The 12,585-nt window shown below is 49.7% G+C and overlaps 1 protein-coding gene across 1 annotated transcript; it reads left to right on the top strand.

Annotated features, from left to right (window-relative positions):
- Positions 1-1,153: 1,153 nt before the first annotated feature.
- Positions 1,154-12,387, top strand: GNG13 (G protein subunit gamma 13). Its single transcript, XM_050967327.1, has 3 exons — positions 1,154-1,319; positions 6,736-6,876; positions 12,037-12,387. The coding sequence occupies exons 2-3, from the start codon at positions 6,779-6,781 to the stop codon at positions 12,140-12,142; spliced, it is 204 nt and encodes a 67-aa protein (XP_050823284.1). The 5' UTR covers positions 1,154-1,319; positions 6,736-6,778; the 3' UTR covers positions 12,143-12,387.
- The last annotated feature ends 198 nt before the right edge of the window (positions 12,388-12,585 follow it).

Genomic DNA, 12,585 nt, shown 5'->3' with positions numbered 1-12,585 from the left:
TACAGGTGCCAACTTTCCAGTATGCCGGGTGGTGCTCACTGCTCAACCCCTGGTTCTGCCCCAGGCCCTACCCCCACTCCACCTTTCCTGCCCCCTCCCCTGAGCCTGCTGTGCCCTCGGTCTTCCCCCTCCCCCCAGGGCCTCCTGCATGCCACAAAACAGCTGATCAGTGGGTGGAAGGCGCTGGGAGCGGGGGGGCAGGGGGGGATCTGATGGGCGGGGGGCGCTGCTGATCTAGCACTGTGGCTCTTCGGCAATGTACATTGGTACATTCTGGCTCCTTCTCCGGCTCAGGTTGGCCACCCCTGGCCTAGCGCATCAATACCAGACATTCACACTTCTTACATGACTGTGCTGCTCCATTTAGCTGGATGGGATTATTTCAATTTTTGTTTCACGGTAATTAAAACAGTGGCCATGTTAGTTACTTTAATTCTTAGCAGTTTAGCTACCGGGATTTTCAGAGGAGGGTTGCATATTTTTTTAATATTTTTAATCCGCGTCTCATTTTAATAGGTTTAAAACATGTAGTGTAGCCATTTCATTCTGCTGGCACTGTGGCCCACTCGGCTTCACGGTGGTGCCAGCAATAAGCACAGACCTGCTGCTGAGCCAGAACGACATCTCTTGCACCAGTTGCGTGAAGGGCACCGTGGAAAAGCTGGCAGTGGGACTAGATTATTTTTTGTTTAATAACTCAGCAAATACTAACCAGGAAATCTTGTGCAACGTCTCCAGCAAAGCCTGAGGAATGATCACTGTGTCTGAGCGCTACAGTCCCGCCTATATTACACCATGTTATTCTCTCAAGCAGCTCTTGGGTTCTCTGCTCCCTTAGGGAGACAATTAAGGCACCAGTCTTTAGGCAAAGGTAACTATGGTATCCAACCATTAGCGGTTACTGTCAGTAGAAAAAAGCCTGGTCAAGAACTAATGAGCCAGCAGCATCCAAGGCCTTTCTGCAGAACCCGTTATCCCGCACAGAGGGCATTGGAGTGATCAGAACGGGCGCCAGGGACACAGACTTGCTCACGCTCAGCTTAGCTCAGTACCAAACCGTTAGCCAGCCAAATCCTCTGGGGTGGGGTGGGGTGGGGAAAAGACAGTCTCATTATCCCGCTCGGCGCTGTGTCTGAGGCAGCTGGCCTGGCTGTACATTAATAGATTATGCTGAGGATTTGCGATTGTTAACAGGGAAGAGAGCTTTAGCTGGATCCGTTCTGGTAAAAGGCCACTGAGTCTCGCCGAGCCAGCGGAGGACGCATCCTCCAGGAGGGACCTGTACTTTTTCCCCTCCTGGTTACGCATTTTCTTACAAGGTAGGTGGCTGATTTGATGTGTTTATTTGAAAAGCAAACTACAAAGGCTTTGGCAGGGGAGGGAAGATGGGGAGGAATTATTCCCCCCCCCCCCCCACACACACACACACTCCCTCCAGGGGAAGCTGGGTGAGAGATTAAATCAAAGCCGCCTTGCTATGGATTTGCCTGCATCTCTTTGTAACAACAGCAGAGACACACATCGCCTGCTCGCTGGCACCTGAGGGGAGCTTGCGGCTGCAGCTTGAGGAAAATGTCTAGGGAGATGGGAATCGCCACGCACAAGCGGCCCCTTGCAGCTGCTGTCTGGGGCTAGCGTCTCAGTCTCGGTCACGCTGCATTGCCATTTTTTTTTAAAAAGCAGGGGCCTTCTCGCCATTTAGCCGGGGAAGCTCGTTTGGGGGATGGGATGAGGGGGGTGTGTGTTTAAAGTTAGCTGTGTGCGGCCTCTTGGTGAAGCTCTGCTGGGATCCCTGAGGCTGGTGGATGTTTTTGAAGGGACTGTTGGCGTTTGCTGGCACGGTAGATGAACGTGATCAGCGAGAAGAGCTGTGTACGCCCAAAAGCTTGTGTCGCTTGCCCACAGAAGTTGGTCCAATAAAAGTGGTTACCTCACCCACCTTGTCTTGTGCATCAAAGTCAGTCTCAGGGCCAAAACAGCCGTCAAATATTATAAGTGAGACTCTGAGGCTAAGTTCATTGCTGCGCTCACCTTCTGGCTGTACGGGGTGAGCGTGTGTGGCGTTGAGCGGTCAGGGGCAGCTGGCAGATAGATGTGGGGAGAAAGTAAGAGTGTGTGTGCGTGTGTGTGTGTGTGTCTCTCTCTCTCTCTCTCTCTCTCACACACACGGGATAAGCGCACACCTCATGCCACTGCATCCATGCAGCCCAACTAAGACTGACGACCCCACTCCCAAAGGCCATGGCTGCCCCCCTAGAGAATGCAGTGGGTGGGCTGAACAGTGTGACAAGGAAGGTAGCCTCTGTGCTTTAGGTTGCTTTAGGTCTTTGGGGCCAAGTGCCACATACAAGTGGCTGGGTTTCAAAGCAGACCAGAGGCCGATGCACAAATATGACTGGGCACCAGGGCTGCCTCGGGTTAGAGGAGGAGCGGAATGGAGCTGATGGGTCTGACTACCTCCAAAACCCCGCTCTGATGAAGTCCTTCCTGCCCGCTACCACCTCGCAGGCCAGCGGCTCACTCGCCTTTAAGGTGCCTGCATCCCAACACTCTCTTAGCCCCAGGGTGTGTGTGAGATCTCCGCAATTCCCCCCGAAATGGATTATTGGAACTGGCGTCGGAGGCTTTGCTGCCCAAGTGCCCGCCTGCTCTAGCAGCATGAATGGTTTCTTGCAGTGCTGCCTGGTTCTGCATTACATGCTGCTTTCCACGCACTGCTGGAGGCTGCCCAGAAAGACACATCAAGACGAGGGGAGATCGAACTGGACGGGTACCACCCTGCCCCCGCCCTTGACCAGTGCAGCTCGGTTTGACAGCAAAGTGCAGCAGGGACCCTCTAGGGACAACCAGCCATTGGGGCTGAGGTGTTAGACAGAGGGGCCTTCCCCAAAGAAAAGTTAGCAGCTTTCACGTCTTCTGGCCCCTTCCTCAGACGTGAAACAGCTTTGCTTATCATGGACTCATTGTGGCATTTGGCGCCAGGACTTCCAGGGTCTCAACTGGACTCTGTTATGGATTTGCTGTGTAACCTTAGGCCATGTCAATGCTCCGTGCCTCGGTTTCCCCCGCTGTGAAATAGGGAGGATATTACTTCCTTCCTCAAAGAGCTAGAGGTGCCAGCTGCAGCATGCGAGCAGAGCCAGACAGTGCAGTGTACATTTCCTTTGGCTTTCAGCTCTGATGTTTCTTCCTTCCCCCCCCCGTTTCTATTTTCGGTGATTGTTTCCCTTCCTCCCTCTCCTTTAAATTATCTTCCTCTTCGCCGTCCTTCCCATTTGCTTAGCCTCTCCAATCTATCACTGCCCACCATTAAGCACATGTCAATTGGTGTTGGCTGGCAAGGGGCAGTAGATGTTTGAAACCTGACCAGCGCTGGATGTTCAGGTGGCAGGGATCACCCTGAGACAGGTCACTATGCTGCTCAGTGGGGGACAATCCTGCCAGGCCCTGTCAAGCCTGTGAACCCAACTGCAAGAGCCTGCAGGGAACCCTCAATATATATCAACCCCAAACCAAACCACAGCCCTGACTCCGATCTCTCTTACATCTGTGTAAAACAGGAGTAATTCATTGTCTTCATGGGTGTTGGCTTGATCTCCGCCCTTCTCCCCCTCTCCCCCGCCCCCATGTTGTGCAAGGGTCAATGACTTCTTAGTGAAGGCAAACGTTGTCTCAGGCACTGTGTCCCATCTGCTCACCCTTGTGACAACCTTTCAGCACAGATAATGTATTCCCCGGCCCTCAAACATGCTGCGTTTAGAGTGTCCAAGTGGTTGTGTGCCACGCTCCACCTAAGGGCATCACAGAATCTAAATCGCAATCAAAGCTGACCTGCTTCTCCCGGTTACTTATTTGAAAGCTAATGCCTCTGGCAGTGTATGCAAAGCACAAAACCTGCTAGCCCACACTATAAAATGAGCAGCTGTTGTGTTATTTATGCCACTGCTTAGCTCTGACTTCGGTGGATTAGGACCTGTGCAAAGGTAGGTGTGGGGCTGCTATTGCGATGCGGAGACAAATGCAATAGCCAGCGGGCAGTGGGACAGACGCTCTTTACAGTAAGGGCCGGATTGTGAGAAGGGCAGCGTCTTCCCAGGCAGGTGCACTTTGTACCTGCAATGTTGTATTTAGAATTGACTTGCAGGAGCAGCTCTGGTTGTCTGCACCTCTACCCACTGCAGGGAGAAGGGCAAATATTCCATTTAGTGCCTGCGCGTTCAATGCTGCAGGCACAGATTGCACCTGTGAACGGGGAGGCTGGGCCTCAGTCCCCCGAAATTGTGCCTCTACAGGTATCCCGGAGTCTGGATTCCCCAGCAGCTTCTGGAACCTTTCATTTCGAGGTGGAAGGAGGAAATGGGAACTGGATTTGGAACGAGCTGGTGAGGGGGAGCGTGAACAAGATGACTCAGGAAATTGGTATTTGTTAAGGGACTTTTAGTTCACTGGCTGGGACTCAGGCTTGGCTAGTGTTAGACAAAGTTGTTCTCAGCTGGTGGCTGTTTGGTATTGGCTTGGAAGGATTTGATTTGTATCAGAACACACACACTCTCTCTCTCTCTCTTTGCAACAGCAGGCCAGATTCCACTATCCTTACTTGTGCTGAATAGCACCTTACTCCATCAGAAGTCCCACTGACTTCAGTGAGGCTGTTTGGTTCAGGCTAAGGATACCAGAATCTGGCCCTTAAAGTCCTGTTAGATCCAGGAGGAAGCTCTGAACTATCTATCCCTTGCGTGCGCTGCAGGAAAGCAATGCTTTTTCCCCTCTGAGGCTTCGAAAGGGCCTCAGGGCTTGTGACACAGCAGGAGAACTCTAGGTGAGGCAGACAGCAAACTAACCCACCCGCTATGGTTTAGAGCAACAAACTCGATGGTTCCGCCTCCGTATTGGAATCAGGCCCCCGAGAGACAAGGACCCAGATCCAGGAAGGTATTTAAGAGCCCCCACTCCCATTGAAATTAATGGGTGATACGTGTTCAAATACCTTTGAGGGCCTGGGCCAAAGTGACACAGGAACTCTGAGGCAGAACAAGGCATAAGCCCCGGCCTAACCCCCTATCCATGGGACTATCCTTCCTCCAGCCTACCTGCTTGGTTAGAGATTAGACAATAGGAAGCTGTGCTCAGCTGTGTTTGCCAACACCCAGCTGTTAGAATGGCTTATGCTGTCGCTGGTGGTTGGACCTCCTCTGTGTCCACTGGCAGATAAGCCCTGTGCAAAGGGAATCTCAATCTTGGCTTGAAGATTGAGCCAGCATTCTTTCCTCTGACCCAGGGCCTCTCCCCAGCTGTCTGAAAGCCCCTCACATGAAGGTTGTCTTCCCTCTCATATCCAGACTTAACAGGTATCTACATATGTGGCACCAGCAACTTGTCCAAATCAGAACATTAGTGGGTCTCTCTCAGGTGTTCAAAAAGAAACCTTCCCCAGGATCATTCAGTAAGAATTGTGTTTGGTTTGTCTCCCTTAGAAGTCACTTGTTGCATCTCTTTTCGTGAACCCTTCGCCTCTCCCCATCTGAATCCCAGGCTGCTTATATTCACATGCCACTTGTAAGTGTTGTGCTAATGCCTGAGACAAGTACACTTGGATCTTCTCTGACCTTGAGACACGCCATGCCAGGAGATTCTCAGTCAGCAGGATCTGGGCCTGGTTTCACACAGGGAAGGCAGGATTTGGAACAAAAGGGCTGTGGTTAGCAAGTACCATGGGTTCGACCCACTTTGGAGCTTAGCCCACTGTTAGACTCCTCCTCAAAGGCAGATATTTACATCAAGGCTAAATCCTTCATTTCCATCGTTCAGGAACAGCTGCCGGCTCTCCCGCCCCATGAAGCACTCAAAAGGATTTGTTAGTCAAATGATAATGCTGTATGATGCACTATGCAAATTGCAGAGGGGAGGGGGAACAACACAGGGGAGAACTACTTTCAGATGAACACACCAGCCAGACCTAGTTCCTTAGCGGTAGCCTCAGACTGAGCAGCAGCCATGGGAAGGACCCTTGATGCCCAGGAGGGACCCCTAGTAGGACGCAGTTGCATCACAGAAAGAAGAGCGAAGGGCAACAGCGATCAAACTATGGTGTGACTCTGGCCTATGAGGCGGTCTTCTCCCACGTTTGGTGCGGGGGTGGGTGGCAGTGAAGGAACTGCAAACAATAAGCCCCTGGTAAAGGACATCTAACAGCTATGGCAGGAGCAGATTTGGGGTCAGTGCCAGGGACCACGATGAAGGGTAGCCAAAGCTCAGCTTCTTGGCATGACCTTGCTGACCATTTGCAACCCCCACTGGTGATGACAGCCCGAGTCCGTGGCACACGCACAGTGAATATGCAGAAGTGGGGATTCTGCATCAGCAGATCCTAAGTCCCAGGCTGTGAGTTCATTTTGTTCGAACTCTTATGGCAGGGCTACGTGTGGAGCCACCATCACCGGGTAACCGTCATGCCCATTACACCCAACAGGCCCCAGGCAAAGGGGTGGGCTGCACCAAGAGCCTTGACGCGTTCTCGACAAGTCACTTGATCTGCGAATGCCAGGGGTCTTTTCACTCTTTTCCAGTGAAGAGAGACGCCTGCAGGAAAGCTTATTTCCAAAGGCCATCCAACACTGACGTGTTCAGTCAGGAAGGGCTAGAGCGGAAGGGAATGAGCTACAACAAACGCACCTGAGGAGGAACGGGCTTTGGGAGTGTTAACGAGCGCAAACTTGTCTTTGTTTTTCAATCCAGGTTGCTTCCATATTAAGAAGGACGTTCGCTAAGACCTGCCACCATGGATGAATGGGACCTCCCACAGTGGAAGAAGGAAGTAGACAGCCTGAAATACCAACTGGCTTACAAGAGGGAAATGTCTTCTAAAACAATACCTGAGTGAGTCAATGTTTTCCCCGGCCGCTTCTGGTGGCTGTTCAGTAGCCCACATGGAATGAAGTGGTGGATCGCAGACCAAGGCCTAGGGGCTATACGCCCTCATCTCAAACAGGCCACTAACAGGCAGTTTGGACCACATGGATATAAACTGGTCAGGTCAATGGAGCCAGGCTGATATGCACCAGCTCGGGATCTTGCTTTTTTGTCAGCAGCCTCAGCAGAAAGGCTGAGGATGAGATAGCTATTGAGACAGGAAAACCCCTCTAGGTGCTTCGCATGATTGGGAGGAGTGAGGTGCATTGCCAGGCCCTGTGAGACGTGGGCCCTGCTGCTGGCCCTGAATAGGACGGCAGATTCTAGGGTCTCGTCTCCAGCGCCCTTTGCCAGAAATAAATCAGCATCAAGAATACTTGGGCCCAGATTCTCCAAAGTACTTAGGACCTTTGAAAGCAATTGCCGTTAAGCACCTAATTACCTCAGAGAATCTAGGCTTAAATTCCTAACCTTGGCTATACAACCAGCAGCACCACCGATACTGAGGGAGGACCGCAGAGCCAAAAGCATTCAGCATGGCCAGTTTTCTCCAGCACCCTTTATTGTCATAGGATCTAAGCACTGATACATAGAGAGAAGTGGGCTGTGTGTCCAGTCTTCCAGGAAACCTAAGCACTGGGGTTCCAGGCCAGCAGGAAAGATTTGCCCAGGATAAGGGTAACACTAGGTGAACATGTGTCTGCACCTAACTTTAATTTAGCTCTGTTTTAGGCATGATTGGGTTGGATCAGCTGTTTCTCAGTTCTTCCTCCCGGGTTAGAAAGGAAAGGACCCTTCCCCTTCGGTGACCTGCCCTTGAGGTGGTGGTAGCTTGCAGGGTTCCTGCTTTAGTCCATATTTAATGATGGTCATGCACCCCACACCACTCAGTGGGGCTGCAGATCCACGCTGGAGGTGCACCTAGTAACATCACTTCCCCTCTCCGCACCCACAGCCTGGATCAGTGCATGTACAACAGAGTCGCTTGGCAACACTTGTGCCAAATACGTGTGTAAAGGCAGGCGTCTGCTGGTGCAAGGCGAGGGTGAGGGAGCTGCCACTGAACTTGCATCTACCTTTGAAAATCTGCACCTTCAGGTGCAAACTGAGTGCATTGGGGACAACTCCATAGCGCACGCGGCAGGACCTATTCTATTCTAGGCACTTCTCCCGGCTTCTGGAAAAATTCATATGACTGAATGACTTTGTTAAGTTTAAATCTTTGGAGTAGTGTTGTGCAAATTCTCTTGAGAAAGGAGCTGTGCACTGTTCATTTAATCCCTGGGAGCTCTAAAAATCCAATCCAAGACCTATCTAGATAACAGAAGTAATAAATAAATATAAATATATGGAGATATACCTATCTCATAGAACTGGAAGGTACCCTGAAAGGTCATTGAGTTGAGTCCAGCCCCCTACCTTTACTAGCAGGACCAAGGATTGATGATTTTACCCCAGACCCCTAAGTGGCCCCCTCAAGGATTGAACTAACCATCCTGGGTTTAGCAGGCTAATGCTCAAACCACTGACCTATCCCCCTCTCCTGACTGCTCCCAGATTGATGTTCCCATAGCATCAGATGCAGCTGCCTTTGCCTCATCCTCTGCCCCACAGAAAGCTCCCACCCCTTCGGGCTTTGAGATTGCTCCCCACAGAGGGATGCTGAGAAATCTCTCATCTGTAACATCAGCAGCTCCAAGTCCTCAAACATGAAGCCTGCCCAAAAAATGAGAAAAATAATAAACGCTGGGCTCTTTTTATTTGCCATCAGGTTTCTGAACTACTATGGGGGTTGTGTGTTTATTGAAAGCTGTAATTCGCACATAATCACCTGAGTCTGGGGGGCTTTAAAAACAGAATACCAAATATCGAGAGCCGGCAACACTGCAACCTCTAGCTGAAGTGTAGAGGGGGCGGGGACTAAATTGTTAGCAGGGATTTGAAAGTCCACACAATCATAATCTTGCCTGGTTACTCACTTCCTACGTGCTTCTGACACCACAATCCTTCCAGTTCTCCAGTCACCAAGCCATCTCACTGTCCTTCAGCTCCCCCCTTAAAACTCTTCTCTGCTGTGAAGCATACAATGGATGTTACAGTCGTTAGGCAACCGGTGTTTTGCGCTCACTGCCCATCACATTGACCAATATTGTCTCACGGTTTCCTCGTACTCCCCCACCTGTCTGCAGCCATCTGTTTTCTCGTCTTAGACTAAGTTATCTGGGGCAGGGACCGTCTTTTATGTTGTGTTTGTACAGCACCTAGCACATGGTCCTTGGACTGGCGCTCCTCAGCACTAGCACAATACACATTAACAATCAATTTAAGAATATAGTGAAACCTACCCTAGAAACTCATCTGCAAAAGAAAAAAGCGAAGCCTGGTCTTTGTGGGATGAATAAATTTGTCGTAGAAACTTTGGGGCCCTTTAAAGTGCTTGTTTCTGAGAATGGCTATTGCACGTGGAGCCCAGAGTGTTGTTTCCACAAGAATACAGGGATGGTGAGTGAGGTACTAATGTCAAACACTCGCTCACCTCCGAATGCGAGTTGGCTGGTGTAGGCCCCAAATCCCCACCCCAGAAGTGGCTGTAACAGCACATAACTGTCTGTCTCAGGCCTGGAATAACAGTGGGGGCTGGAAGTTAGAATTCAGGTGCTTTGCTGGATGTTTGTGCAGGGGGCAGGTCTGGAACAAAAGGGAGAGATGCACTGGAAGAGATGCAGCAGCGGGTTCATGGACGGTGCATGCTTACCGGGCCCTGCTCAAATTGGTATCGCCAGCACATGTTTAAAGACAAAGGGCTGCAATCCAAACTCGCACACCGGGCCCCGTTCTGACTGCAACATTCCGTGCCGGGGGTGCTGGCCATGGGATAATCACTGCCTAATGGCTGCAGAGACAGTGCTCACAAGTTTAACAATAGCTGCTTTCAAACGTGAGCTACAAAGCCGTGGCAAAATCTGAAGCGAGCCCAGCCCTGTGTACTGAATACTTTTCCTCACCAGGCTGTGGAGGGAGAAATACAGATTCCAGAAATACTCTGATTAGTAGTTTGATTAGTCTCTAAAACCTTCCAACTGTGCTCCAGAATGCAGCATTCCAGACGGTCATGAATATCAGGTGAAACTGATGGTTCTGGTAACAATGGCGTCACCAAATGATGCATTCTGGGAGGAGGATGGCAAATCTAGCAGAGGCCAGCGGTTTCCTGCGGGATAAAAGAAATAAGAGAGATGCTCATTAAAATGCATTGTGGTGTTAAAAGCTCCTCCACATCTTGGTGATAAAGACATTCAGCCCCAATCTGTGCTGTATGCTTAACCTTTGTGTTTCACACTCTGGGCAGTGACCTTCCAAGCTTTAGAATACACCTGCTCGTATTAAAAAAAAATTAACCTCCTGGATGGGTAACCGATTGCCTGTGTGAATGGACACAGTGCAAAGCTAAGGAGTTTTAAAACAGAGGTTCTCAAGCTGTGGTCTGCAGAAGGTCGACAGGCCACATGATGTTGACTCCTCATTTTCTGCTGCTAATTCACATTAGCAGAAATTTGGAGGACCTTAAATGCTTCACTGCTGTTATTTTCCCATATAATCACTGTAGCCTGGAGTTGTGAGGTGATCGTGAATGGCAGGGGAACGTAGGTCCACGCAATCATGAAAGGGAATGAGATGTCCGAGAGACAATCACGTTATTAAAATGTGACCCACGCTGTGATGTAGTTGAGGACTCTCCATCTGGAAACAAAGTAGCTGAAAAATTAGCTGCTCATTTGTCTTCTCCAGTTACCCGTGACCAGGGTCTCCTGGTAGGACGTCAGGGACACCACCACAACTTAAGATGACTCCCCAAATCAGTCTGCTCAAGGTAGCAACTTTTAAAGAGACAAAAAAAGGATGAAGTCAGCAGCTGAGAGGAGGGAGCCGATTTTTAAAAATATTCAGATTTTGTATAGGCCATACATCAGGTAGCATTATTATTTGTATGGCAAGTTATGTTGGTGCTGCAACGAGTTTAAAGCTGCAAAGCTCTCTAGGATCTTTTGGGATGCAAGGCTCTTTATACATGAAAAACATATACAGTTGTAACAGCCTGTCCCTGCCGCCCATTCAGGATGATGTGTGACCTCAGGCAAATAATGTACCTAGGTAGCTAACCCTGTAAAACGCATAACAGAACCTTTTATGCCAGTAGCATATGCAGCTATGCCAGTTTCTCCAGTCATGAAGGCACCAGATCAGCACAGAGTGTGTGTGCATCACGCATGTGCCTGATCCCTGCGGGTGGAGGAAGCCATACACAAACACACAGCAGATACGCTGCTGCTTCTGTCAATAAAGGGGTGGAAGCCACCCACCTTCCCTCCCTGTGATCCCTCAGATCTGGCTCTGGAAACAGCTCAGATGCCCAGGCTCATGTCTCTGTCCTCTGCCTCCAACCGTCTACACGCTTTGAGTAAGTGGGGGGGAATAAGGAGAGGGATGGGGAATAGTCAGCAAGACACATGAAAGGGAAAATACACCGAAAAGTGAGAGAAGAGTAGTGAGAAGGCTGGACAAAAGAAAGGAGAGCGAGTGGCAAGTGGGCTGAACCCGGTGGCTTCTCACCCACTCAGCCATCCCAAAGGTGGCCTGCTGAGACTAGGTGCGAGGGACGGACAAAATTAAAGAGCCAAATAAATGCAGGAGCCACTGCTCCCCTGCTAGTCGTCCTGCTCCCCTCACCACAGAACAGCTCATCGGGCTTCGTCACCACTCTGAACAATGCTGTGCCCTGCAGCCAATGTAGCTCACTCCGATGGCTGCAACCCCACAGCACTGGGAAACCCAGAGTCTGGACGTTGAGGGTTTAGCGTTAGAGATGGTGGGACTGCTGGGTTCTCTTCAGTCGCACTCCTGACTACATGTAGCCTTGGGCAATTGCTTGGCCCCCTTGTCTTTTGAGGATGCTATTATTTTACCTACCTGACAGGATGGGATGGCTGGGCGATGCCATGGAAACGCTAAATCTCATTACTGTGTAACAATGAAAAGAAATCTTCTAGCTCCACTTCAGCCAGAATAAGACAAATGAGAAACGCCCAGAGCCATTTAACCACCCCGCCTCTCCCCTCTTCTCTGTAGGTTGATGAAGTGGATAGAAGATAGCATTCCAGAAGACCCATTTCTGAATCCAGAGCTGATGAAAAGCAACCCTTGGGTGGAAAGAGGAAAATGTACAGTACTCTAATGCCCCTAAATCCAACTTTGCTCCCAAGCGGCTGTGGCTGACAAAATGGCTTCCTCCTGAGATATTCAATTTTGCATTAACTCTGAATGTAAATTTTTTTTATTAGTTTCCTAATATGACTAATTGTACAAACATGATCCTCATCTTGTCTTATTATTTTTATTAGTAGAAGTGATTCTTTTTTATACTGACAAAGCACAGGCCATAAAAGAGTAAATTGGTAAGAGATGCAATGTATTGGAGACTAGCTGATTAGCAGCATCAGAATGGGGACTTGAAAAGCAATGTCAAACAACAGGCCAAAGGGTTCTCTTGATTAATCCTGTAGTTTTCAATTAAGCTTGCGCTTAACTATGCTTCTGTGATTCTTACAAAGCCTTTTTGAACTTGTAAAAGAAAAAACACTTTTATAAAAAAAAGTTTCAATACTCTTTTGTATATTG

This window comes from Gopherus flavomarginatus, chromosome 9 (genome assembly GCF_025201925.1).
Source record: "Gopherus flavomarginatus isolate rGopFla2 chromosome 9, rGopFla2.mat.asm, whole genome shotgun sequence".
In the NCBI taxonomy this organism is placed as follows: domain Eukaryota; kingdom Metazoa; phylum Chordata; order Testudines; family Testudinidae; genus Gopherus; species Gopherus flavomarginatus.
The sequence above is the reverse complement of the archived record's forward strand: the minus strand, read 5'-3'. Positions and strand labels throughout refer to the sequence as shown.

Excerpts from the sequence above, each read along its gene's own strand:
- GNG13 (XM_050967327.1), top strand. The coding sequence starts at position 6,779 with ATGGATGAATGGGACCTCCCACAGTGGAAGAAGGAAGTAGACAGCCTG. Across the intron at positions 6,877-12,036 it reads TCTTCTAAAACAATACCTGA|GTTGATGAAGTGGATAGAAG; the intron begins GTGAGTCAATGT and ends TCTTCTCTGTAG.